This window comes from Scyliorhinus canicula, chromosome 7 (genome assembly GCF_902713615.1).
Source record: "Scyliorhinus canicula chromosome 7, sScyCan1.1, whole genome shotgun sequence".
Lineage (NCBI taxonomy): Eukaryota > Metazoa > Chordata > Chondrichthyes > Carcharhiniformes > Scyliorhinidae > Scyliorhinus > Scyliorhinus canicula.
Genome location: NC_052152.1, coordinates 157,921,336 through 157,948,732, shown reverse-complemented (window position 1 = coordinate 157,948,732; position 27,397 = coordinate 157,921,336). Strand labels below are relative to the sequence as shown.

The window sequence follows — 27,397 nt, the reverse complement described above, 5'->3', positions numbered from 1 at the left end:
CCCAGGGGCCCCACCTCGTAGTGCGGCAGACATGTATCCCGGAGAGAGTTGCACGCCGGGGGGGGGTGGCGGTTGCCGGGGGCTGGGGGGACGGTGAGGGTGTGCGGGATTAGAATGCAGTATCTGTGCTCCTGGCCAGTTCCCCCCCCCACCCCCCTAGTTGGTGAACCTGGAGACAATCATGTGTATTAGGCCCGGCATACATATTGTGTGGCCTCACGTGCCTGCCTGCCCACCCTCACCCTCCTTCGCATCCTCTTTGTCGGACGAGATCTGGTGATCATCCTCCTCCTCCAGCCCGTCACCCCTCTGCTGTGCGATGTTGTGGAGGATGCAGCAGGCCGCCACGATGCAGGTGACCCTCTCAGTATCATACTGGAGGGCTCCTCCAGAGCAGTCCAGGCACCTGAACCGCATTTCAAGAGGCCGAAACACCGCTCGATCACTCTCCTGGTTGCTATATGGGCGTTGTTGTAGCGGGTCTCTGTGTCGGTCTGTGTCCTCCGGATAGGTGTCATCAGCCACGACCACAGTAGGTACCACTGTCGCCCAGGAGCCAAAGCTCCAACTTGAACATGTCAGGAATTATCGAGTGTGCCAGGATGAAGGTGTTGCGCACACTGCCAGGTATCGGGCACAGAGGTGAATGATGCGCAGTTGATGGTCACGTATCAGCTGCACGTTGAGTGGCACCCCTTTCGGTTTTTGTAGAGCGGCCTGTCATCAGCAGGTGCCCATATGGGGACATGCATCCCGTCGACCACCCCCTGGATCCGAGGCCCCCCCGCGATGGAGGCTGCTCGGGTACCCTAATGGGCTAAGTCCACATTGAAATGGATATATTGAGCCGCCTGGGCATATGGGGCCTCTGTGACAGCGTGGATGCACCTGTGCTCCAAGCCCTGTGAGGTGGCCACCGGGAGCGGTTGACCTCCCCCATGCCCCTGCTGTGCCACATGTGCCATCATCTGACAGATATGTCACACTGTCTCTCTGCACAGATGGCATGCCCGGTCCAACAAGTCCTCGAATGACAGGCTCTGCCGGTACACATGAGGCCTCATGCAGCACCTCCTCCTCGTCGGCCTGTTGGGCGGCTTGCTCTCCACCCTGGGCGACTGCCACCTGTTCTTCTGGGGCATGCTCTGCTGCTGCCTGCTCTGCTGCAGTTTCCTCCTCCTCGAGCAGCTCCAGCTCGTACAGCCGTAGGGCATTCCCCAGGGCTGCGGCGACCAGCAGAAAGGCCACCATTGCTGGTTGAATTCCAATTTGCATTGTCTGCATAGGGTGAAAAGGCAAATGTTAGCATGGTGTATACCCCGTGCCCAACCAGCTCCAACGGGCTACATGGTGGCCCCAGTTGGCACTGCGGGCTCTGCTCCCACATGTTCCCCCTCCCCCAACCCTGCACCCCTGCTGGCCGGCACCATGAGGGCCTCTGGCCCTGGTGCTTGTCCTTGATGCCAGGGGTACTGTTGACTGGCACTGCCCTCACCAGTGGTATGCACCGTGGCCCCCGTAGAGGCTGTTGTGGGTGTTGGCCTGGGTGGCCAGCCAGCAGGTGGTGGCCGGGTTGGGGGGGGGTGGAGGATGGGTTGTGGGGTGGGACAGTGGGGGCACCCATACGGCCGGTATCACTCTGCAGAACCAGGGGCCAAGGTGGGTGGTCAGTGGGTGTGTAGCAAGATTGCTGCCTTGCAGGCCGTAGTGATGGTGGCCCATGCCTGGGCACCGGCCTAGTACTGTGGGGGGCCACCCCAGCCACTTGACCTGTTCCCCCCCCTCCCCCCCCCCCCCCAGCCCTGTCGGAGCTCCCCCCACCACCAGCCCAGCCAGTTTTGGCCCGGCAGCCCGCAGTCGCTCCTCTTTGTGCCCTACCTCCTCTGTCACCCCCATCAGCCGTGATGCGCTTTCACGATTTTTAAAAGCACATGTGAACCGTGCCGTCGGGAACTTGGCCCATCCAAGCCGTAGAATCGCGGAGGCCGTAGAATACCGGGTCGGGGCCGATAATGATATCCAAACGGTGTTTACTGTACAGGCATTCTGGACTGCATTGACAGCGCTGTCGAGGTGACGCAAAATTCCGCTGTGGTGTCAAATCAGCGTGCTCCGCAATGTTGGCGTCAGAACCTATTCTCCGCCCATTCGCTTTTCCCGATTTTGGCATCAGCCAATGGAGAATCCTGCCCAATCTCTTTGAATCTTCACCCCCTGTATCTCCTTGGCATCCATTTTCGTCTGATAGCAACTTAAATTCCTGAGGACATTTTCTATGTTGAGGCTCTGGTAGAAGAGCAAGTTGTTTGAAATTGCTGTGGGTTCACTTAACTCTATGTCACCATGAGTTTCCAAAAATTAACTTCCAAAATTTCAGAATTGTACAGGAATAAATGCAAATAAAATGTTGTTCCCTCAAATGCTCGCAGCTTAAAATAAAAGTGCTATCCAATTCAGTATTATTGTTACTGAGATACTGACTGGGTTGTTTTTTTAACACTACATTTCATTTACATCTCATGGATAAACTGCGACTTGAAGCATGAGTCAGTCTGTCTGCAGTGCCAGCACTCACAGCCTACCAGTGAAAGGGTAAGGAGCATCACATGGAGCCACTCACATACAAACTGCTGCTTAACATTTAATATAAAAATATTCAGCAATTAACCAACTTCCACTCTTGGCTCCTTTTTCGCAGGAACAAGCTTTATTCAGGAAATCATTTATGAAAACTGCCAGTAATTTCTGATAAAGGTTACAATCAAAGCTAGTCCTGTTGTATAGTAGTTATGCAACCATTCCCTTAAAGTAATATATGGAAAGCACAATATTTTAACTTGATTTATTTTAAGTTCAGGTTAGACAATTACAATAACTGATCATTTGGTAGAATAGCTACACAGTATAATCAAGCTGATCTTTATGCATACATCATTTACAGCTATGGAGTAGATTATGCATCAGCAAAATAAAAAGGAATGCGAAAAAACAGATACAATTCATTCTTGGATATTTACTTTACAGTTGATTAGTCACTGATTAGTGATTGCGGTTTCCACTTGATTTACTGTCCACATGATAAATAAGGTAAGCATTTGAGGATAGATTATTTTTGCTGCTCACAAAACTACAGGTATTGTGGATCTGTAAATACACACAGAATATATAAATGGATGATTCAGATCAAAGCTTTTCTGTTTTAAATGGCATGTTTACATTCAAGTATTGAATGTTCAAATGCAATGGTTGCCCAGCAGTTATACTATTCAACTCAAGGATGTTCACTTTAACACAAATATACATGATTAAAAAGGCTTTGCAACATTTGATCAAAAAACAATACAGATAAAGAAAAAAATAGATGTAATTTTATGATGCATATGTGTGAAAACTGAATTACACGATGCACATGATTTTTTTAGAAAAGGTGTAGATTTGGTAGACCTTTAGAAGCTCAGGTTTTATTAACTGTGTTTTGCTGATAACAGTATTAATGGTTTACTGTGTCAATGTTAGGTTTAGTGAAATGCTCCTTCTGAGGAATATACTTCCAGTTTAGTGGTTCCATCCCTATATGTGAAATTGAAAAAAATACTGCAGTACTGTTTTAAGTTTAACCACGTTGCTTCGGGGAATGTGGAAAATAAAAACGCAAAGCGACAGGATTAGGAAAGTGGTAAGTCCCATGTACTTACAAACTACTGACACCGAGGCTTACATTTTCTTGACTCACACCTTTTCTTGAGGTTCCTTTTTTCTAGGTAGAGGGGTGGGCTGGAATGTGACTCAGAAATGGTGAAACATGAGTTCTAACGGACTGCATTTTTGCTGCAGTAAGGGCTTTATCCCACAGTGTGTGATTATTTGTTTTTGGAGTAGACATGTAGGCTCATAAAAGGTGAATAAGATCGGTAGACCTGTCAAGCTGCGAAGCTATTGGGCGAGATTCTCCCATCGGGAGACTAAGTCCCGACGCCGGAGTGAAAATCGGAGTGTTTCACTCCGGCGTCGGAGGCTGCTCCCAGCCTCCTATTCTCCCACCCCCGGGGGGCTAGGAGCAGCGCCGCGTCATTCACGCGCGCCGGGCCTTGGCGCCGCGTAAAAGCAGCGCCGCGTAAATTACGCAGCCGGCACCGCGTAAATTACGCCACCCGCGCATGCGCAGGTTGGCCGGCGCCGACCCGCGCATGCGCGGTTGCCGTCCTCCCCGTGGGCGCCCCGCAAGAAATGTCGGACTGATCTTGCGGGGCAACGGAGGAAAGGAGGTCCTCCTTCAGAGAGGCCAGCCCGCTGATTGGTGGGCACCGATCGCGGGCCAGACCCCTTTTGAGCCCCCCCCCCCGGTGCTGGATCCCCCCCCCCCCAGGCCGCACCCCCCCCCCCCCCCCCCAGCGTTCCCGCGCTGTTCCAGCCGGCAGCGACCAATTGTTTACAATTTACATAGATAATTTGGAGTTGGGGACTAATTGTAATGTGTCAAAGTTCACAGATGAGATTAAGATGAGCAGCAGGGCAAAGTGTGCAGAGGACACTGAAAGTCTGCAGAGGGATATAGGTAATTTAAGTGCGTGGACATGGGTCTGGCAGATGGAGTACAGTGTTGGCAAAGTGAGGTCATCCATTTTGGTAGGAATAACAGCAAAATTGACTATTATTTAAATGGTAAAAAACTGCAGCATGCAGATGTGCAGAGGAACCTTGTGCATGCATTGCAAAAGGTTGGTTTGCAGGTGCAGCAGGTAATTAAGAAGGCAAATGGAATTTTGTCCTTCATTGCCGGGGGATGGAGTTTAAAAACGGGAAGGTTATGTTGCTGCTGTATAGGGTACTGGTGAGATCTTACCTGGAGCACTGTGTACAGTTTTGGTCTCCTTACTTGAGAAAGGATGTACTGGCAAGGATTCACTAGGTTGATTCCAGGTTTGAGAGGATTGGCTTATGAGGAGAGACTGAGTAGACTGGGACTCATTGGAATTTAGAAGAATGGGGGGGGGGGGGGGAATCTCAGAGAAACATATAAAATTATGAAGGGAATAGGTAAGATAGAAGCAGGGAGGTTCACTAGCGGGTGAAACTAGAACTAGGGAGCATAGCCTCAAAATAAGGAGGAGCAGATTTAGGTCTGGATTGAGAAGGAACCTCTTCACCCAAAGGGTTGTGAATCTGTGGAATTCCCTGCCCAGCGAAGCTGTTGAGGCTACCTCGTTGAATGTTTTTAAGGCAAAGATAGATATATTTTTCAACAGTAAAAGAATTAAGGGTTATGGTAGGTGCGTAGGCAAGTGGAGTTGTGTCCACAAAAAGATCAGCCATGATTTTATTGAACGGCGGAGCAGGCTCGAGGGCCAGATGGCCTACTCCTGCTTCTAGCTCTTATGCTTTTATGATTGGTAGTGTTATGTCAATTTTTTAATAGATACTTAGAACTTTATTTTATTTAATCTCAGCATGGTTCCTACGTTCTGGCCATGATGGATACTGAGAGAGTTGGCAAGGAGTGTGTAAGGGCAAAGGGTGATGTATCAGGATCATGGGTTCTCATGAGTTGGCACTAAGTTGGCATTGAGGATCTAAGAGGCCGGGGGGAGGTGCCATGAATTGGCATGGAATGTATGAGGAGTCATTTGGGTTAGATCAGCTGGCATGAGGTGGCATGGATGGGGCAAGGAAGGTGGATGGGGAGGGTGTGATAAATGACGGCTAGCAGATCCAACATTGAACAACACAAGTGGGACAAAGTCCCAGAGAACCAAGGTGGGCCTCCCCACTCCCCCCGAATGAAAACCTCGTAATTTAGGGTAGTTTCCTGAGGTGAGTGCAGCAAGCTGGGAAACGTTTGACTCCAATCACCCACATTATGAGTAAAAATCTGGGCTTACTCTCCAATTATTAATTTCCATTTATTAGCATTTATTGTGTTCCACTCTGTGCTGAAATTAATCCTCATTTTCATGCAACCTTCAGACTGAATGACTTTATTCTCCCCTACCGCTTTACACATTGCAGCATTTACTCCAACTTGCAATGGCTGCTGTTCACTTGGTAGACTAAATAAATCATTGGTGAATTTACCTAGCATTCCTAACAAAATTGCAACATTAGAGTTGCTCTTCTGATCTTATTGTTTGAACATAGCATCTCCACTAAACCTATCCACATACTGAATTAGGATTGAGACTTATGCAAATGGTGAAATATTGTAGTTTTGAGTACTTCATTACAAAAACACCAATAGGTCCATCATGTGTGAAATTCTTGACAGGGATAGGATTTATTATAGTTAGTATATTATAGTCTTGAAATGCTGGGATTATTTCCATGGAACAGAGGTGTCCAGGAGGAGATTTACTTGAGGTTTTGATTGAGTGAATATTGAAAGTGTATTTCTTCTGGCTGAAGAATTGGTGACGTAGGTCAGGACTTACCGACCTCCTCGCCCTGTGTTTTTTGGTGGGGGAGGCGGCCTGCCAGCAGGATCTATCAGTCCCACCATTGTCAATGGGATTTCCCGTTGACAGCACCCCTCGTCACCGGGAAACCCGTGTGCCGGCATGGGACCAGAATTTCCCGCCGGTGAGAACAGCCGGTAAATCCCACCTATCGCGTCATCAACTTAAAATTGTCAGGAAGAGCTGAGGGGAAATGTAAGATACCATTCTATCTATTAAAACTATTCTATCTATAAAAATTAGATAAACATTTGAAGCAGTGAAAGATACAGGAGTGGAGTTTGAGATTGGATTGGATTTGTTTATTGTCACGTGTACCGAGGCACAATGAAAAGTATTTTTCTGCGAGCAGCTCAACAAATCATTAAGTACATGGCAAGAAAAGGGAATAAAAGAAATAGGGCAACACAAGGTATTCAATGTAACTATATAAGCACCGGCATCGGATGAAGCATTCAGGGGTATAGTGTTAGTTTGGGGTTATGCTACCAAGAAACTGGCAAAGAAACAAGGAGCCAAATGGCCTCTTTCTGTGCTGTAAACCTCTGTGCTTCCAAATATGACTCAGAAAATCCCTTAACAATGACCTCTTAAGAGAGCAAAATAAGTTAGATCATTTTACTAACCGAGGACCTCAATTTACTCAGCTGGGAATGTGAAAATCACTTTTGTGTTAGCCACGCACCGTAAGTCACATTTATACTGCCTTATGTCTCTGATTTAATATTGATTCTATACACTCTAGATTAATATGTACTATTTGCTTACTGTGTCACTCTGAGGATTCTGTTTCAGTAACATTTCCACACCAGGGCAGATCATAGTTGAAATGTAAAACATATGTTTTCACGTACAATATTTAAAGCTACTGCCAATTTCAGGTAGCCCAGTATGAAGCTTTGGCTCAATGGATTTTTTTTCACATCGCTTTCATATGTAGTCTGGGTGGGGTTCAAACCAGCTGTACAGCAGATTATTTTAAATAGGTTTCAAATTCATTTTGAAAGATGATACCAGAACAGGAAGGTAATATCAATCAGGAAAGGCTGTAAGAAGTGAGAAGACTGAAGGGCGAACTAATAGAGGTTTTCAAGATTACAAAATGGTTTGAAAGGCAGATGTGGGGAAGATTGATAGTTCCACTTTGGGGGGAGAACAGAACTAGGGGCCATGAATTGAAGATAGTCACCGATAAATTCAATATGTAGTTCAAGAGAAGTTTCTGTATCAGGAGGTTGTATAGACTGTGGACCTCACTGTCACAAAGTGTAGTTGCAATGAATAGCAAAGATGCACTTAAAGAGGAGCTGGGTAAACAGATGTCGGAGAAAGAAATAGAAGATCATCATTTTCCAATCCCCACTGGATGCAGGAGGGTGCTGGAGGATTGCAGGACTGTGAACATTGTACCTTTGTTTAAAAATGGAGCGAGGTATAGACTGAATAATCACAGGCCAGTCAGCCTAATCTTGGTAATGGGCAAATGGTTGGAATCAATTCGGAGAGAGGATCAACTGTCACTTAGAAAGGCACGAAGTAATCAAAGACAGTCAACATGGATTTTTTAAGGGAAAGTTGTGTCTGACTAACTTGATTGAATTTCTTGAGGGGGTAACAAGGATTGATGAGGGTAATGAAGTTAATGTGGTCTAAATGCATTTTAGAAAGGGTTTTGACAAGGTTCCAAGTGGCAAACTGATTTTTTAAAAGTCCATGGGATCCAGGGGAATTTAGCAAGTTGGATGCAAAATTAGCTCAGTACCAGGAAACAAAGGGTAATGGTTAATGGGTGTTTTGCGACTAGAAGGCTGTTTCCAGTGGAGTTTCAAAGGCTCAGAACTAGTTCCCCTGCTTTTTGTGGTTATATATTAATTTCAACTTACATGTAGGGGGCATGATCAATAAGTTTGCAGATAACACAATAATTGGCTACGTGGTTGATAGCGAGGAGGGAAGCTGTAGGCTGCGAGAAGGTATCAATGGACTGGTCATTGGCAGAAATATGGCAAATGGGAGATAATGCGTTTGAGGAGGTCGACCAAGATAATGGAGTGCACAATGAGTGGGAGGAAGTGAGGGTCCTTGGACTGCTTGTCCACAGACCTCTGAAAGTGGTAAGACAGGACAATAAGGTGGTTAAGAAGGAAGGCATAGAATATAAGAGCAGGGATGTTATGATGGAACTATATAAAACATTAGCTAGACCACAACTTGAGTACTGTGTGCAGTTCTGGTCACCTCACTTCAGAAAGGATGTTATTGCATTAGAGAGGGTATGGATGAGATTTACGAGGATGGTGTCATGACTGGAAAATTATGACGATGAGGAAAGATTGGACAAGCTTGATTGCTTTCATTAGACTAAATAAGCCAAGGGGAGGTTGCTTGAGGTGGACAATGTTGTGAGAGGTACGGGACAGGTCTATTTAACTTAATAATAATAATCGCTTATTGTCATAAGTAGGCTTCAATTAAGTTACTGTGAAAAGCCCCTAGTCACCACATTCCGGTGACTGTTCAGGGAGGCCGGTACGGGAATTGAACCCACGCTGTTGGTCTTGTTCTGCATTACAAGCCAGCTGTTTAGCCCAGTGTGCTAAACCAGCCCCTTAGCAGGATTAGAGGAGAGATGAGGAAAATGTTTCTCCACCCAGAGAGTGATAGGGGTTTGGAACTTACTGCCTGAAAGGGTATTAGAGGCAGAAACCATCAACTAATTTAAAAGGTGTCTTGAAATGCACCTAAAGTCCCATAACCTGCAGGGTCATGAGCCAAGTCCTGGAAAATGGGATTAGGTGGGATGGCTCGTTTTTCAGCCAGCACAGACATGGGGGCAGAGTGGCTTCCTTTATTTTTGAAATATCTGAAAAGGGGGAACATGCAGGGATGTGGGGAGGCCAGAGGGGTGAATTGCTGCTTGAGAGCCAGTATAGATATGATGGGCCAAATGAACTTCTTCTGTGATGTAATTATTCTGAGGTTATACACTGATAGGGTTAGATGAAAGGGGTGGAAGGTGGCTTGTGTAGAGCATAAACAGTGGCGCAGACCAGTTGGCTTGGTTTTGTGGTGCATGTAATTCTGTGTAAATGCTCTGTCCTCACAGAAGCTGAATCCCAAGTGCCATCGTTCCAACACTTGCAACTACTTGAGATGAGGAGTAATTTCTTCTCTCAGGGGGTAGTGAATCTGTGGAATTCTTTACCGCAGAAAGCTGCAGAGGCTGGGTCGTGAAGTACGTTCAAGGCTGAGATAGACAGATTTTTAATCAGTAAGGGAATCAAGAGTTATGGGAATTTGGAAAGTGGAGTTCAGTATTATCACATCAGATCAGTCATGATCTCATTGAATGGCGGAGCAGACCTGATGGGCGTAATGGTCTACCTCTGCTCCTATGTCTTATGATTCTGCTCTTACTGCCAAAAATAGTATATTCAAAGTTAACATAGATAATAATGCAACAATGTGCATAGGAAGACAGTCTTTACTAGTCACTACCGCCACCTCAAGGGTGATGTTGTGTCAGGGGAACAAATCACAAGTTTCCAATTCTCCAACTTAGTTTTTATTTTTAAGCAGTTAGGCAAAATAAATCATCCAAGTGAAGAGTTAAGTACACGGCCAGTTCTGAAGAGACTCCTTAGAAATTGCAAAATGCCTTAAGACTCAGCGAATAGCTCAACAAAAATATTCCCGAGGTCAAAAGAAAGGTATCTATTATTTAAACGATTTAGCACGGTTGCCAGCCAAATCACATGACTTTTGAAAAAGAAATGACTGCCTAGTGTTTGGGACTGAAAGATAATTCGAAGGAAAGCTTGGTCATTATATAAATTGTTCAGAGCACAGGTACTTATTGTAGATTCTCTGCTTGCTGAGATTGTAAATTCCATGCAGAATTTTGAAGCACTGAGTTTTATTTTATTTTAGCTTGTGGACTACATCCATTTTTTCCCCTCCCATATAGATTGCAGTTCAGGTGAAGTAACCTATGGTTGGGAAGCTGAATCTTTTCAAAACCAGGAATAAACCTCTTAAGGCCAACAAAATGGTGACTGCTTCCTCGGGCATTTCTGGCAATCCTCATTCATGTCACATTTATGAAGCACAATGGTAGGTGGTTATTTGTTACTTTTGACAGTCCTAGGTGATGATGATGGTTATTGTAGTTATCCATAATGATTTCCAGGCAGCTCTGTGGTGCAGCCAATGCGGAAACAATTGTTTGGTTTCTTTGGGCTACATTTTGCCTGACTTCAACGCTATACACATCTCCGGCTAGTCACTTTTGGGTTGATTGAAATAAAATGTACTAAGAAATCACATTTAAATGCTTGGTGTATTGTGCAGATGGTTGTAAGTTGCTACATTCCCCAAAAACACTTCACATTCAGAAGAACTAGTCATTCTAAATATCAGATTGCTACTCAAATTCCTTTTCCTGCAAAAAGAAAATGCACCATGTTTCACAAATTGAGATTGTTTCTTATATCTGCTGTTCATCTCAAAATAATGTATTTAGCTTTCTTCTTGTTCTGAAGAGAAATTTGAAAATAAGTGCTCGTTTTCTTGTGAAATAGTGTTCATCTGTGATTTAGATTTGACAATGAATTGTAATCTTCTCTGATCTCTTTGCTGTTCTTGCTTTAACTCCACATATGAGCGAGAGAAAGTGTGAAAGATGGAGGTTACAGGAAAGGCCATGAGGAGAATGCCGCTTAAAATGCTGCTTAGTGCTACCACTTGGCCTGGGATGCTTCGTGGCACCATGTCTCCGTAGCCCACTGTTGTCATGGTGATAACAGCCCACCAGTAACATGCCGGTATGCTTGTGAACTCGTGTGAGCTGGACATTTCATTCTCAATAAGGTACAGCAATGGGGCAAAGAGTGCAATGGCCACACACAAGAATAAAAGAAGGAGACCAAATTCCCGTGTGCATCTGCGAGCTGTCAGCCCCAGTGTCTGTAGTCCCAGGGAGTGCCTGGCCAGGCGCATGACGTACAAAATCCTCAAGGCACGGAGGACTCGCAGAACAAGGCCCACTTTGTCGAGGTAACTGCTTCCTCCTCCAGGTTTTCCATTTTCCACTGATGTGGTGTCCACCAAAAGGGTAATGTAATAGGGTAAGATGGCGATAATGTCAATGATATTTAGTGGGGTCCTCAGGAAAACAAACTTGCTGCGAGCCTGTATGAAACGCAACACAAACTCCAGAGAAAACCAACCAACACAGACAGTTTCCACGATGAAAATGTTGTAGCACTTCTGTGAGCATTCACCCTGTAGATGAAAAATAGTAAAGAGCAGTAAATAAATGTCTTCAAAAGTTATTTTTACATTTTTTAGATTTGATGACAAATTTGTACTATTTTTGCTAACTTCTTAAGAAACCATGGATATTTCTTCAATGGATAAATATATAGTTTTTTATTCTACAATTGTTTGTGATAATATACTGTGTTTCTTTTCATATCTTCTAATCTTTAGCACTCTTGTTTGTTTGAAGGTGCTAATGCCTCCTCATTCACCTGAGGAAGGAGCAGTGCTCCGAAAGCTAGTGTTTGAAACGAACATGTTGGACTTTAAACTGGTGTTGTAAGACTTCTTACTGTGCTCACCCCAGTCCAATGCCGGCATCTCCACATCCTCCTGGGTTATATTACTGGTCACTTCCTCAGAACTTGCCACCTTTCATGTGCTAATGTTAACAGACTATATGGTTGTGGTAGCAAAGGCCATCACCGGTGTAAGCCCAGACCTGTAATCACTCAAAACTTTCAAGCCACACTTCCCAAATTATTTCAATTTTAATTGTGTTCAGATGGACCAAGTAGGTGAGTGTGAGGTCGCAAAATGTAACCACTGTACTCTAAAGCAGGCTAGTTTAGCTCAGTTGGCTGGACAGCTGGCTTGCGATGTCAAGTAAAGCATGTTAAATCACAATGGAAGCAAATCCCTAGCATGCGTGAAACTGGTCTACAGGTTTTGTGAACTTCAATACAATAATGTCTATCAAAATAGGGGTTAAAAAGGGCAGCAGGGTGGTGCAATGGCTGGCACTGCTGCCTCACGATGCCGTGGTCCCATGTTCAATCTCGGCTCTGGGTCACTGTCCGTGTGGAGTTTGCACATTCTCCCTGTGTTTGCGTGGGTATCACCCCCACACCCAAAGACGTGAAGAGTAGGCAGTTGGCCACGCTAAATTGCCCCTTAATTGGAAAAAACAATTGGGCACTTTAAAGTTATAAAACAAAGTCATGGCTGAGTTGAGACTTCTTCCAACCTAATGTTGAAAGACTGAAGCCATCATTTTCCACTTCCATCATAAATACCTTTCTCTTGGCGGGAAAACTCACTGAATATTGAGCCTATTTAATTTTTTTCCTGCGTGATTCATGCTACACGCATGACAGCTTGCTTCTGATTCCCTCACCACGGGAAACCTTAATCTCTGCGACCAGTGGGACAATCCTTTTAAATGCCTCCCCAGCACCTGTCTCAAGTTCAGTTGAGGGATAGCTACCAGGAAGACGGCACCAAGGTTTACGGAGGAAGCCTTCATCAAACTCCTGGATGGTGTGGAGCAGACTCATGACATCCTCCACCTGCGTTCTCGCAGACACCCATTAACCAAGGTCACTACCCAGCCTGGGAGATAGTGGTCACAATAGTGAGTGCCAGCTCGCTGCATAAGAGGATGGGGCAACAGTGCTGGAAGAAGATGAATGATCTTCTTCGCGCAGCCAGGATACGTCTGGCTCCTGATGTATATCACTGCACCCCTTCACACACCATCACACCTCCATGGTGATCTCTCACCCACCCACCTCATCTATTCTCAAAACACCCTAACCCACACCCCCCAAACAGATAAAAGTGAGAACAGTCAAACCATGCAGTCATGGTTTATCCCCTGTGACGCATTAATGCCCTCTCGCTTCCCTTGCAGGCCAATCATCGAAATCTCAGCTACTACTGTCCCCTCTGAGGTCAGGGGTCCTGGTGGTTTTCTCCACATTACATACAATCAGTTGATCAGCCCAGTCTATCCTCTTGCCCTCTGGACACCACAGACCCAAGCAGCTCTGAGGGAGACATCTCGGAGACAAGCATCAAGGATACGTCACAGCTGTCATCCTCATTCTCTACCAAAGCACACACTCACACCTTGGCGAGATGACTATAGGTTTCTGGGTCACTGACTAGTGAGCACCTCACAGCTGAAGATCAGCAACAGGCAGAGGAAGGAACGTTCCAGGGAACTGCCGCTTGGAAGGTTACCAGAGCTTAGACCTCAGCTGAGCCCCTGGCCGATGATATGCCCCTTCGTCTGGTCGCCCAGAGCTGCTGGAGCTACAAAGAAAGAGTCACGAGCAGCAGGAAGGGATGCCAGCATCCCTCCTCGGACTGCAAGGCCAACTGGAGGAGTCACATCGCCTTCTGTCCAAGGAGATGGCGCTGTCACTTCAACACAACGAGGCCAACACTGCGAATGTGGCATCCGCAGTGGAGACTGTGCCACAGGACGTGTACTCCATGGCGGAGCATGTCCATTCCATGGTTCACTTCATGACCTCGATGGCTGAGGTCTTGAGCTGCAAGGTGCAACGCTTCAACTGCATGGTGCTGAATCCATGGGTGTCAGCGTCAGAGGATGGTGGGGCTTCGGGATCTCACTCCAGCTGCCCCTCTATCCCGTGGAGGAGCCCAGAGCCGCCAGGCACCCAAACATAAAAGGATCGGCCGGAATGCAGCTGATGGTGCCAGCCCATCTGACAGCAGCCCCCCCCCCCTGTGAGTCTCACACCTCCAGACCTGCACACCAAGGATAGCAGCACTGCCACACCTGTGTAGCCCAAAAGTATGCCGGGACCCTCAACGTCCAGGCCCACCAAGGAACATCTGCTAAAGTCACCTCAGGCAACAGGGTGTGAAAAGCTGCAGACCACTGCAATCTCAGCAATGAATCCTGGTGAAGCATCTGGACATAGTGGGAGGGGGAGGAAGAGTAATAAACTGTTGGCACCTAGAGGGCATTGGAAAACCTAGGCACTAGTAGAGATAAGTCATTATTATAATATTGCTCTTGTTTCAAGCAGCACTTTGTTCACCCACACAGATCCTCCATGATGTCATGTCATGTCACCATGCTCAGCAAACCCCCTGCACACACTTGATGCTTTATCCTGTGGAATGTGAGAACCGCAGAACTATGTCTCTCCCTTTTCCCACACTGACGATGCAGTAAAGACATGCCCAGGCCCACCCAGCCCCCTAATCGTCCCATGCATGGTAGGTAACAACCCCTCCACATCCCACCCCCCCCCACCCCCCCACCCCCGCACACCCCCAACACGCTCGACATCATCAACGCTCAGGCCTCTCATGTCTGCCACTCTTCTCTAGTGATGAGGATGCCAAGGGCTGACAAAGCGTTGTGAGCCTGCCCACCTCGTACATAATGTGGAAAAGCACAAGGAGCGCTGACCTCGAAGGGGACAGTAGTAACTGATATTTGTCATCCAGTGGCCGCTGAACTCCATGATAAGTCTATTCATTTGCAGGACACATTCAGCTCTCTGTCAGGCAGGAGTCAGACATATCGCGGAGGATGAGAGGAGCATCGCTCTGTCCTCAAGTCTTCATTATTCTTTTGCAGCATCCAGTTGCTTTAGCGCCCTTCCAATGAATGTAAGAACCTCTTTCAGGATCTCTTGCAGACACCACATTAGTGAATTTATGTCCGACCCCATGGTGGGAGAGCTCTTCACTCCCTAGTCCTAGTCGTTCCCAAACCAAGATGCTGTGGGGGCATCCCCAGCCCCCAGCCCTTCATCTCAGGCCCTGGCCATCGCTCGGGCTCCTTCCATGGGCTGTCCCTCGCCGCCCTCCCCCTCATGTGAGGAGATGTGCTGCTCTTCCATCTCATCCTCGTCCAGCTGCTCTCCTCGCTACAGTGCTAAGTTGTGGAGAGCGCAGCAGACCTTAGCATTGCGGGACATCCTCTGGGGATTGTATCTGAGGGATTCCCCGACTGGTCCAGGCACCCAGAACCATATCTTGAGCAGCCCAATCACCTACTCACCAGTGACACAAGAGCCTCTCAGCGGGTGTTTGGTGGCCTTCGTATTGGCGCGTCCGCCACCTCCTGTGTGGGTATCCATTGTCCCCAAGGAGACATCCCTCCAGCTGCTGCTCTCCCTCAAAAACAGCTTGGATCGGTGAGCACTGCAAGATGTAATTATCATGGATGCTTCCTGGGAAACTGGCACACACCTGCATGATGCACATGGCGTGGTCAAAAATAGGCCATTTGGCCCATCGATTCTGCACCTACTCTCTGAAAGAGCATCCTACCTAGGCCCCACTTCCCTGCCCTAACCCCATAATCCCATCTAACCTTTGGACAAGTGGCAATTTAGCATGACCAATCCACCTAACCTGCACATTTTTGGATTGTGGGAGGAAACCGGAGCACCCGGAGGAAGCCCATGCAGACACTCCGAGACTCCGCCATCTGTTGCCCTGCTCCTGGAAGATTAATTGGCCCTGCCTCTCCCTCCCCTATAGGCTGCAGCGGCACATCAATATCCCTGCTACTGGTTGATCGAAATCAATAGAATTGTCAAATCGACTGGCTCCATGATTCTCCAGAATCATAAACTGAAAGCAAGAGAATATCAAGGTGAGCAATGAGGATTCCTGACAGTGTCCTAACCCTCAGCCCTCTCAGCACCCACCGATGTGCTTCCCCCATGTGAGTACCTTTCTACTAAGCCTCACTCCCTCCCCTGTCACACAATAGCCATTTCCCCACAGTTGATCCTCTGAACTCCATCTGAATGAGGCGCTTCGACCCTGGATAGTCTCCTCAGTCTCTAACCCCCACCTGCCTCAAGCATGAGGTATTAGGGCAGTCGAGTGCATTCAATGGACCAGCATTGCAACCTCACGGGGCTTAGACGATCCCCCATCATTGCTTTGAATGGCGTGCGTAATGAAAGACTTCACCAAAACACCTTGCACTGGGGCCACATGTGTGTCACCTCTCTGTTGTGTAGACTTGAGTATGAACCTTGGTGTTCAATGCTGCCAAAAGGTTAAAAATTAGGTGTCAATCATTGGCACACTCGTGCATTGAGTTAATTGGCACAATTTATTTAATCCTCAATTTCCTTTCCACTGTGGGATTCCATTTGGTTGATTTTTCCTTTTAAATCTCTTTAACTTGTCCAATAATTATTGCCTCGTCTCTGTGATCTTTTATAATCTGCTAATCAATTGTAACTTCTCGACATATACTATACAATATTTAGTAATCTCTTCTAAAGATGGTTTGTGCAATAAAAATCATATAGAGGTCCTAATTTTTAAAATACTACTGACTGTTCTGAAAATTAAACAAATTAATATATTTGAAACCCATTTCAGAAACTACTACATTATTTCTTTCAGACTTCACAAATAATAGAAATATAGCATTTTAACTGAAATGGTAATATTTTTTCGATATAGTGAAACTTATTGCTGTAATTTAATATTGATATGTTTTTTTAAATTTAGGGTATCCAATGATTTGTTTTTCCAATTAAGGGGCAATTTAGCGTGGCCAATCCACCTACCCTGCACATCTTTGGGTTGTGGGGGTGAGACCCACGTAGACACAGGGAGAATGTGCAAACTCCACAAAGACAGTGGCCCGGGGCTGGGATTGAACCCGGGTCCTCAATGCCGTAGACAGCAGTGCTAACCACTGCACCACCGTGCCGCCCAATGTAAAATATTAAGTGATATAAATTCAGTGGAATTAAAAACTTCTGAGCAGTGTTTAAGTATATTAGTCTACGTATATCAGCATAGGTACAGCAAGATGGTTTACAACAGCCCTGAAACTGTCCAGAAATTTGAAATGTAATTCTAGGTTTCCCCACATATAAGAGTTATTGGGTAAACTTTCACCTCCATTGCCCAGGCAGTAATACTATTTACTTTTTATCTATATGCTGAAGGCACATCAAGGGTTGGAACTAAAATAGGAGCGCTGAAACTGCGACACCTATGGACAACATATGTTTTGCAGGCCTTAGCTGTCGCAGTGATAACTTGCAATAAGTTACGTCATTGAATTAAGGTTTAGTCAAATTTTACTAATGTCACAGAAAAATTACCAAATCTAGACAATGGGAAATAAGTATTATAATGGGAATTCTCAATAATTTTTAAGATACAAACTGACTGGTGTTGGACAAGGGGAGTCACGACGCGGCGTTGTTTTCAGCTAAAAGGGAGTGATGGAGAGGTAATGAGATCAAGCACCAAAATAAAGTGAGTTGATGGGTCAGAACTTCTGTGGAGTGGCAAGCACCATCGGATTGCCATTTTGTTCCATTATACTTACCATAGTCAGGAGCTACAGCTTCCTCACCCAACCTTCTGACTTGGGCAGGGTGAAAGAAGTGCCATTCAGCAATCCTCACGGTCTGGTGCAGAAGAGGCGAGGAAAGGAAGTCATGCCCCTTTACTTATGGAACTAACTACTGTAACTTTAAAGGTCCAGCCACTTTTGAGAAACCAGGGAGATGTTAAGTGTGTAAGGTAAGTGGGTAGGATACGGGGAGGTGGGAGGTCAGTGGAAAGAGGGGGTTGGGGACGATCATTCAGGGGAGGGGGTTCAATGGGGGCTGGCGGCTGGTCAGTGGGGGCTGTGATCAGCGAGGGGTAATCAGTGAGTGGTGTTCGGTGGAGGGGTTTTGATGGTCATGAGAGGAGGATCGCGACAGCAGTTAGTGGGGTGGGGGATTAGTTGGGGGTTCAGGAGGATAGTCGGGGTGTGGGTGGATATTCAGAGGGTTGGGGTAGTTGGAGGGGTTTGGGGTGTTGTCAGGGGCTGGGAGAGTATTCTGGGCTGTTGGGATGGTAGTTAGGGCTGTGGAGGAGTTGTCTGGGGGGGGGGGGGGGGTGTTCATGAGGTTGGTGTGATAGACAGGGGTTCGCATATATTCTGGGGATTTTTTTGGGTGATCGGGAGGCTCCATACTATAGTTACTCAGGAGCTAGAAGTGGTCTGTATTCTTTTAATTTTTCCTGGGTAACTATTCCTGTAGGACAATTAGAAACATTCAAAGACTGCAATTTAAATCAGAGTATCTGATGGTTCCCGGTGCAGTTAATTGCCCCAGAGAAGTCTCACTTTCCTGGGCAATTGCCATGCAATCTTAGTTGTGAACTTTTGGCGGTTGAGGGGGTGGCTCTGGTACAATGCCCTGGAGATCAGAAGTTATGGGCCAAAGTGCAAGATGTAACAAGTAGAAAAATATTAAATTCCCATGATATTATAACAAACCAACAACAAAAATATAAATTATCCCTCATGTAAATAGATAAAATTCTGGTCAACCTTTTGTGATATTCTAGGTGATAAGCCAAAACTAAGGGCATGCTTCATGTCAGGCAGGATTAGAGAGTAAGGATAGTCCCAGGTCCACTTTTCCCCCTATCCCAATCACCTCTGAACCTGTCTCGTTGGTGTCCACTACTAATCGGATTTATTCTGAATCCCGAGGAGGAATTCCATTCCATCGTTGCACCTCACCTGAATCGTGCTTGGTTGAGGGCACGAAGGAATGTAAATCCATCAATTTGCAAAATGCTTTAATCCTACCAATTTACATCAGTCTCTGGCACTGATCTCAATTCTAAATTTAGAATCACCAAGCAGTTCATGTTACGTTACTCTGACACCATTGAACTACCTTTCGACCATCTTATTTATTTAATCAATTAACCTGCTACCAATTATTTGCCAACTCAGTTTCAGCACACCAACTTCAAAACTAATTTAATAAACAATTGTTAGTTTGTGGTGTTTTGTCTGACTTACTCTTTGATAATTGGACAGAAAGTGTTAATTAATTACTCAACAAATTCTGTTGACGCTGACAGGGGTTGTCAATGCAAATGCTACTATAGCCCAAAGTGGCTTGGGCACGACAGTTCAGCAAGCCATCAATTACCCCTAGGCACAGATGGGAAGGGAAAATCTACACAACAAATCAAGGGCAAAATTCTCCGACCCCCAGCAGGGTCGGAGAATCGCCTGGGCGCGCCTAAAATCCTGCCCCCGCCGTGGCAGAGATTCTCCGCCACCCGGGAAGTGGCGGGGGCAGGAATATCGCCCCGCCGATCGGAGAGGCCCCTGCGGCGATTCTCCGGCCCGGATGGGCCGAGGTCCCGCCGCTGGGAGGGCTCAGCGGCGCGAGCAGGCCCCCGGGGGGGCGGGGGGCGATCGGACCCCGGGGGGTGCCCCCACGGTGGCCTGGCCTACGATCGGGGCCCCCCGATCAGGGGCCGGGCCAGTGCCCTGGGTGCACTATGTTCCTCCGCGACCGCCACGGCCTCCACCATGGCGGAGGCGGAAGGGAACACCACATCGCGCATGCGCCGGCAGTGACATCACTGCCGGCGCATGCGGCGACCGGCAAAAGCCTTTCGGCCAGCCCCGGTCCCGGGGGCGCCGGGTGTTTGCGCCAGTCTTCTGGTGCAAACCGCTCCGGCGCGGGGCTGGCCCACAAAGGTGGGGAGAATTCCCCACCTTTGGGGAGGCGCGACCCCTGAGTGGTTGGCACCACTCCCCTACTCAGGCACCCTCCGTCACGCCGGGTAGGGGAGAATGCCGCCCGTGAGAAGATGACCTGCAGAGTATATGGGCAGAGTAAGTGCAGTTACCCAGCTCAGAACTCTGTATGCTAATGCACCTAGCATGAGAAATAAAAGTGAGTTGGAAGCACAGATTTTGTAAAAGTGTCTGATTCAATGAATCAGGCTTGATTGGGAGCTAAATATTCAAGGCAATAGGATCATTAGAAAGGATGGGCCATTTGGGAAAAAAATGGGGAGTAGCATTAATGAAATACATAGCTATCACAGTAGAAATGAGACATTTCAGAACGGACGAACGGGCAGTAGAAAAACTGAGTTAAGGAACAGAATTGTCTGCTAATCAGACAACACTGGTAAAGGAATTAATTTTTCAAGGTCCAAGGCTAAATCCAAGCACAGGTGACTCAATAAGGTAACTCTCCTTAATTGAAAAATGTTTGGAATTGTATGTGTCCCCTCAGAAATGAGAAGCCTGCCTGATGAAAGCAAGCTGTATCAGGGTTAAATTCGCTGCACAAAACTTCCAGCTGTGCTGCCATATTTGCTGGGGTTTTCCAGTATGCAGACCTGCCAGGAGCCTCATGAGAAGTTGAACCAAGTGTGAAGAGAAAGGTGCCCGAAATATAAGTAAATTATTATTATAATGGAGTTGGGAGGAGCAGGAATGTTCTTCTCGGCCACAGCTGCCCTGGGATCATCGTGACGCATAATTTCCCCCCATCCCGACACCTTAGATCATGTTCCCCACATAACCCCTTTTGCAGCCTCTGAGGCACCTGATATCGTGTCAGCATCATCACAGAGCTGCAGATACATCTGCACCATCCCATACAGCGTTGCACCTTTATCTGAAGTTTGGAATTCAAGTCCATGAATTCAAAAAGTTTGTTTTGAACAATTATGAAGCAGCACCAACCAGCATTTTGGGAGACAAAGTGAGTGGAAAACTCCATAGGACTGGAACCTATTTATATCTGTATTTCACTACAGGGGTCTTGCAGGAACACCTCCACTTGCATGTTCTCTTCCAAGTCATACACCATCCTTGGAACTATATTGCTGTTCCTTCACTGTCGCTGGGTCAAATTCCCGCAACTCCCTTGCTAACACCACATGGACTGCAGTGGTTCCAGAAGGTGGCTCACTATCACCTTCTCAAGGGTGATTAGGGACGGCCAGTAAATGCTGGCCAAGCCTGTGATGCCCACATCGTGTCAAAGAATTTAAAAAATACAAACTACTATTTTATTATAACATAGTGCTAACATGGACACAAACACTGCCAACAAAATTTATTGATTTTGGTGAATCAACTCTATTTTAACTGATGAAAAAAAGTACACATTGGGTGACACGGTAGCATAGTGGTTAGCACTGTCGCTTCACAGCGCCAGGGTCCCAGGTTCGATTCCTGGCTTGGGTCACTGTCTGTGCGGAGTCTGCATGTTTTCCCTGTGTCTGCGTGGGTTTCCGTCGGGTGCTCCAGTTTCCTCCCACAAGTCCCGAAAGATGTCGGGCACGATTCTCCGCTCCTCACGGCGCATGGGAGAATCGCGGGAGGGCCCCCCGACAAATTTCACGCCCCCCTCGATTCTCATCCCCCCCCTCGCTCGGAGGAATCGCCGCTCGCCGTTTACCACGGCGACCAGTGATTCTCCGACCCGGATGGGCCGAGCGGCCTGCCGTTCGCGACCGTTTCACGACGGCGGCAACCACACCTGGTCGCTGCCGTTGTGAAACGGGTGTGGAGATGCCCGTTTGGAGCTTGTAGGGGGCCTGGTGGGGAATGAGCATAACGACTGTGCTCGGGAGGGGACAGGCCCGCAATCGGTGCCCACCGATCGTCGGGCCGGCGTCTCAATCGGACGCACTATTTCCCCTCCACCGCCCCGCAAGATCAAGCCGCCACGTCTTGCGGGGCGGCTGAGAGGAAAGACGGCCAACGCGCATGCGCAGGTTCGAGCTGTCAGCGTCGTGACGTTAGCCGCGCATGCGCGGGTTGCAGCCGGCCAACCTGCGCATGCGCGGCCGACGTCATTAGGCGTGCCGGCCACGTCATTCTTGCCGCGACGCCCCCGCGGCCGAGAGTTAGGGAGCGCCGCTCCTAGCCCCACCGGGAGGGGAGAATAGGGGGCGAGGAGCGGCCTCCGAGGCCGTCGTGAAACTCGGCCGAGTTCACGACGGCCCTCCCGATTTTTCCCGGGAGCAGAGAATTCCGCCCGTCATGTTCGGTAATTTGGACATTCTGAATTCTCCCTCTGTATACCCGAACAGGTGACGGAATGTGGCAACTAGGGGCTTTTCACAGTAACCTCATTGCAGCTTTAATGTGTGCCTGCTTGTGACAATAAAGATAATTATATATATTATATCGGCCGGAATTCTCTTTTCCCGCCAGCAGCGCACCTCTAGCTGCGGGTTTCCCAGCGGCATGGGGTGATTTCAATGGGAAATCGCATTGCCAAGCGGCAGGAACAGAGAACTCTGCTACCAGCAAACTGCGTGCCATTGACAAACACTGAATTGGGCAATCGGAGAATTCAAAGAACAAAGACTAAAGAAAAGTACAGCAGAGGAACAAGCCGTTCGACCCTCCATGCCTGCGCCGACCATGCTGCCTGTCTAAACTAAAATCTTCTACGCTTCCGGGGTCCGTATCCCTCTATTCCCATCCTATTCATGTATTTGTCAAGATGCCCCTTAAACGTTACTATCGTCACCATTCAGCCCATTATCTATTTTGGATCAATGTCTGTGGAACAATAACTTGGCTCAGTAATGTTGGGTTTCAGCCTGCAAATAAATTCTGTGCAGTACAAAGTTTCAGTCCAGGTTATCTCGGAACCTGTGATTAGTTAAATCTATAGTTAGTTGCTTTGTCCATCCTAAGGTATAAACATGATCGCCAGAACTATCATTAAATCAGCAGTTAATGTAATGTCTTCAAACATAACTTAATGATGAATGTCAAGGTGAGGAGGACAGATGTGGGAGTCCTGACAATAATTTCTCCAAGTGTATCATTGGTGTTGAACTTTCAACTTTGGGGGAGGCATGAAATGGGTCAGCCATTGTAATACCTCCTCCCCAAATTTCCTTTTCATTGGTATCAATGCCATGAGAAATTGGGTGGATTTGCTATTGTTGTTTTAAGCGTTCCTTGAAGTTAAAAATTCACAACATTGGGATATAGATTCTTCTGATGTGGGCTTCATTCATCCATCTGGCGTACCAATTGGCCACTCAATAATCACAACAGGAGGCCGAGACTGTTTTTGCAGCTGCCTACAGATGGAAAACCAAGTCAACCAGTTATCTAACCAGGGGTCCTTAAAGGTAGTGCAGCAGGCTGCCACCAAAAAGACAAGCCTTTAAAAGAAATGCTACTCCTCCTGGCTCCACATTAGAACCAATGCTGGTCACTGCCTTCCTTCTCTCTGCTGATTGTTGCCACTCCAGATTGACTGCAGCGGTTCAAGAATGGGCACCCATGGTCGCACAGTGGCTAACACTGTTGCTTCACAGGGCCAGGGACCCAGGTTCGATTCCTGCTTGGGTCACTGTCTATGTGGAGCCTGCACATTCTTTCTGTGTCTGCGTGGTTTCCTCCAGGTGATCCAGTTTACTGCCACAAGTCTCGAAAGACGTGCTTGTTAGGTGAATTGGGCATTCTGAATTCTCCATCCGTGTCCCCAAATAGGTGCCGGAGTGTGGTGATTAGGGGATTTTCACAGTAACTTTACTGAGGTGTTAATGTAAGCCTGCTTGTGACAATAATAAAGATTATTATTATCAAGGGCAATTAGAGATGGGCAACAAGTGTTGGCCAAGCCAACGATGCCCACATCACTTGAAAGAATTTTAAAAATAATTTGGCTAGCAGCACTATTCCAGATCAGAGAATGCATTTAAATTAATTTTGAATGTGATGTCTTCTTCTTTTGCTAGTTCATTGTAGGTAGGAGCTGTGATGATAAGTTCATGTTAAATTCTCCCTCAGAAAATAGACTTAAAATGATAAGAATTCTCTTCAAGGAGGTGGCTTACTTACCGGGAATTAAGTGTGGAGGTCATTGTAGTTGCACTTTCAATCTGTGCTCCCATTAATAATAGAGCTAACTCTCATGACTTTGGGGCGAAAGTGCTTTAAATAAAGCAAATCAGACAATTGAAATATCAGGCACAATTTTTATTGATGTTCCAAATGACTGGACTAAGTGAGTGGAGATAACTATGGCATATGAAGCTCAATTTGGGGAAGCACGATTCACTGCACCTTAGACCTAAGAAAAATACTGTACTACAGTATAATCAAAATAGTTTGTTAATGGTGAGAAACTAAAGTATTTAGAAACGCGTGTTCAAAAATCGCTAAAGCGTACAGGTACGTTAAGTCTAGTGCAGGTTGAAGTTGTCCTTAAATACAAGGGTATAGAAAGACAAAAGTGAGGAATCTATGCTTCATTTGTACAGAGACCAGGCAGGACCCATCTAGAGCATGTGGCACAGTTTTTTCAGGAAAGATATGTTCGCCTTCAAGGGGATATAGCATAAAATCACCAGAATGATACAAAAAGTGTTAATTTATGAGGACAGGTTGCATAATGTTGACTTGTATTGTCTTAAGCTTAGAAGGTATGGGACTGATCTAATTAAGATGTATAAAATGACAATAGATTCAATACAGCAAATACAGAGAAATGTTTTTCACTGGTGTAAGAACCCAAACAAAGGGGAGCCTGGCTATTTAGGAATGAAAGAGGGAAATGTTTTTTCATACAGAGTAGAGAAAAATTAGAACTTTCTCCCCAAAAGGCTAAGGGGCTCAGTTAATCAAAGTGTTCAAGGCTGAGGTAGATATATTTTTTACGTGGCTGAAAGCACTAATTAATCCATAGAATTCCTACAGTGCAGAAGGAGGCCATTCAACCCATCGGGTCTGCATCGCCCCTCTGAAAGAGCACCCTACTAAGGCCCACTCCCTCACCCTATCCCCATAACTCCTCCTAAACTACCATCTATGGACACGAAGGGTCAATTTAGCATTGCAAATCCACCTAACCGGCACATCTTTGGACACTAAGGGGGAATTTTAGCATGGCCAATCCACCTAATCCGCACATCATTAGATTGTGGGAGGAAACCAGAGCACCCGAAGGAAACCCACACCGACAGGGGGAGAAAGTGCAAACTCCACACAGATAGTCACCAAAGGATGGCATTGAACCCGGGTCGCTGGCGGTGTGAGGCAGCAGTGCTAACCGCTGTGCCACCGTGCTGCCAAAATGAACCAAAGGCTTGCAAAAGGAATTGAAGTACCAATCAGCCATGATCTAATAGAATCACAGAACAAGTTGGAGGGTTTCAATGTATTCCTACGTTTAAAATATTCCCCTTTATAAGGTAAAAGTATACTCATCAGGATTTACTGTGATGTTTTTACAAAAGCACCCACTTTCCTACCACAGAGATATTCAAGTCTTGAATTTCAATCCTGTTAGCCAAACCCATAGGATGTCACTTGAAATAAAGTGTTAATGTGGTGATAGAAGCAATTAAGTGGGCCACAATCTGAAATTTGCTGCAGACTATTTCCCCACCTTACAATGTAGTTTCCCAGGATCAAACATCTCCCAATTTCGCCTGAAGGTGGTTTGAAGTTGCAGGCCTGCCATTTTCTGCAGGTTTGCTCACATACACTCCTTATTGATGATGTCTGGGGACCGGTTTAGTTGGACAGCTGGTTTGTGATGCAAAGCAAGTCTAACAACACGGGGTCCATTCATGTATCGCCTGAGGTTATTCATGGAGCTCCCGCCTTCTCAACCTTGCCCCTTGCCTGAGGTGTGGTGATCCTCAGATTAAATGACCACCAGTCAGCTCTCCCTCTGAAAGTGGAAAGCAGCCTCTGGTCATCTGGGACTATGGTGATTTTACTTAGTTTTATTGATAATTTCACTGGAGCAGCAGAGCAGATAGTGCAACTCAAATCAATGGTCTCTTTAATATTTAAATAAACAAACAGCATTTGGGAGAAATTCTGTAATGTAAAATGAGCAAGACCTTTAATTGAAAAATATTCATTTGGAATTGTTTTTTCTCTTTGAAGGAGCTGTTATTTTTTTCAGAACATAAAAGGTTAAATATTCAATTTACAAAATTATTTCTTTTTTTCATAAACATTTTATTGAGGCATGTATGGTTTTATGACAATAACAGAAGAAACAGTGTACATACAAATATAAACATAGTGCAAAAATAGGTCCCACCCTAACACCCTATTCTAACACCCTACTCTAAACTAAACTACCCCCCCCCCAAGCTAATAATATCCGTCTCTGGGCTACCAGAGAGGCAAAGGCCAGAATGTCTTCCTCTTTCTCCTCCTGGACTTCCGGGTCTTCCGACACTCCGAAAATCATCACCTCTGGACGAGGCGCCACCCTTGTTTTCAACACCTAAGACATGACATCCACAAACCCCTGCCAGCATCCCCTAAGCTTCGGACATGCCCAGAACATATGGACATGTTTCGCTGGTCCTCCCGCACACCTTGCGCACCTATCATCTACCCCAAAGAACCTGCTCATCCGGGCCACTGTCATGTGAGCCCAGTGAACGACCTTCAACTGTATCAGGCTGAGCCTGGCACATGATGTGGGTGCATTAACTCTGCTCAACGTGTCCACCCAGAGACCATCCTTTACCTCTCCTCCTAACTCCTCTTTCCACTTGTGTTTCAGCTCCTCGGTCTGCATTTCCTCTGACCGCATGAGTTCCTTATAAATGTCCGAAACCCTCCCTTCTCCCACCCACATTCTGGAAACTACCCTATCCTGTATCCCCCTTGGTGGGAGGAGCAGGAAGGTTGAGACCTGCCTGAGTAGGAAGTCCCGCACCTGCAGGTACCTGAACTCGTTCTCTCCCGTCAATTCAAATTTCTCCTCCAACTCCCTCAGGCTGGGAAAGCTGCCCTCTATAAACATGATGTGGAGATGCCGGTGTTGGACTGGGGTGAGCACAGTAAGAAGTCTTACAACACCAGGTTAAAGTCCAACAGGTTTGTTTCAAACACGAGCTTTCGGAGCGCTCCGAAAGCTCGTGTTTGAAACAAACCTGTTGGACTTTAACCTGGTGTTGTAAGACTTCTTACTGTGCTCTATAAACATATCTCCCATCCTCTCGATCCCTGCTCTCTGCCATCTCCGGAACCCTCCGTCTAGCCTCCCCGTGGCAAACCGGTGATTATTGCAGATTGGAGACCAGACCGATGCTCTCTCTGCTCC

General features: G+C 46.7%; 1 protein-coding gene across 1 annotated transcript in view; it reads right to left on the bottom strand.

Annotated features, from left to right (window-relative positions):
* Window positions 1-5,155: 5,155 nt before the first annotated feature.
* The window catches only part of kcng1 (potassium voltage-gated channel, subfamily G, member 1), a 33,159-nt gene continuing 10,917 nt past the window's right edge, over window positions 5,156-27,397 (bottom strand). The window contains exon 3 of the mRNA XM_038803129.1: window positions 5,156-11,732. Within this exon, the coding sequence (XP_038659057.1) occupies window positions 10,968-11,732 (765 nt within the window). The 3' untranslated portion in view covers window positions 5,156-10,967. The remainder of the gene's footprint in view (window positions 11,733-27,397) is intronic.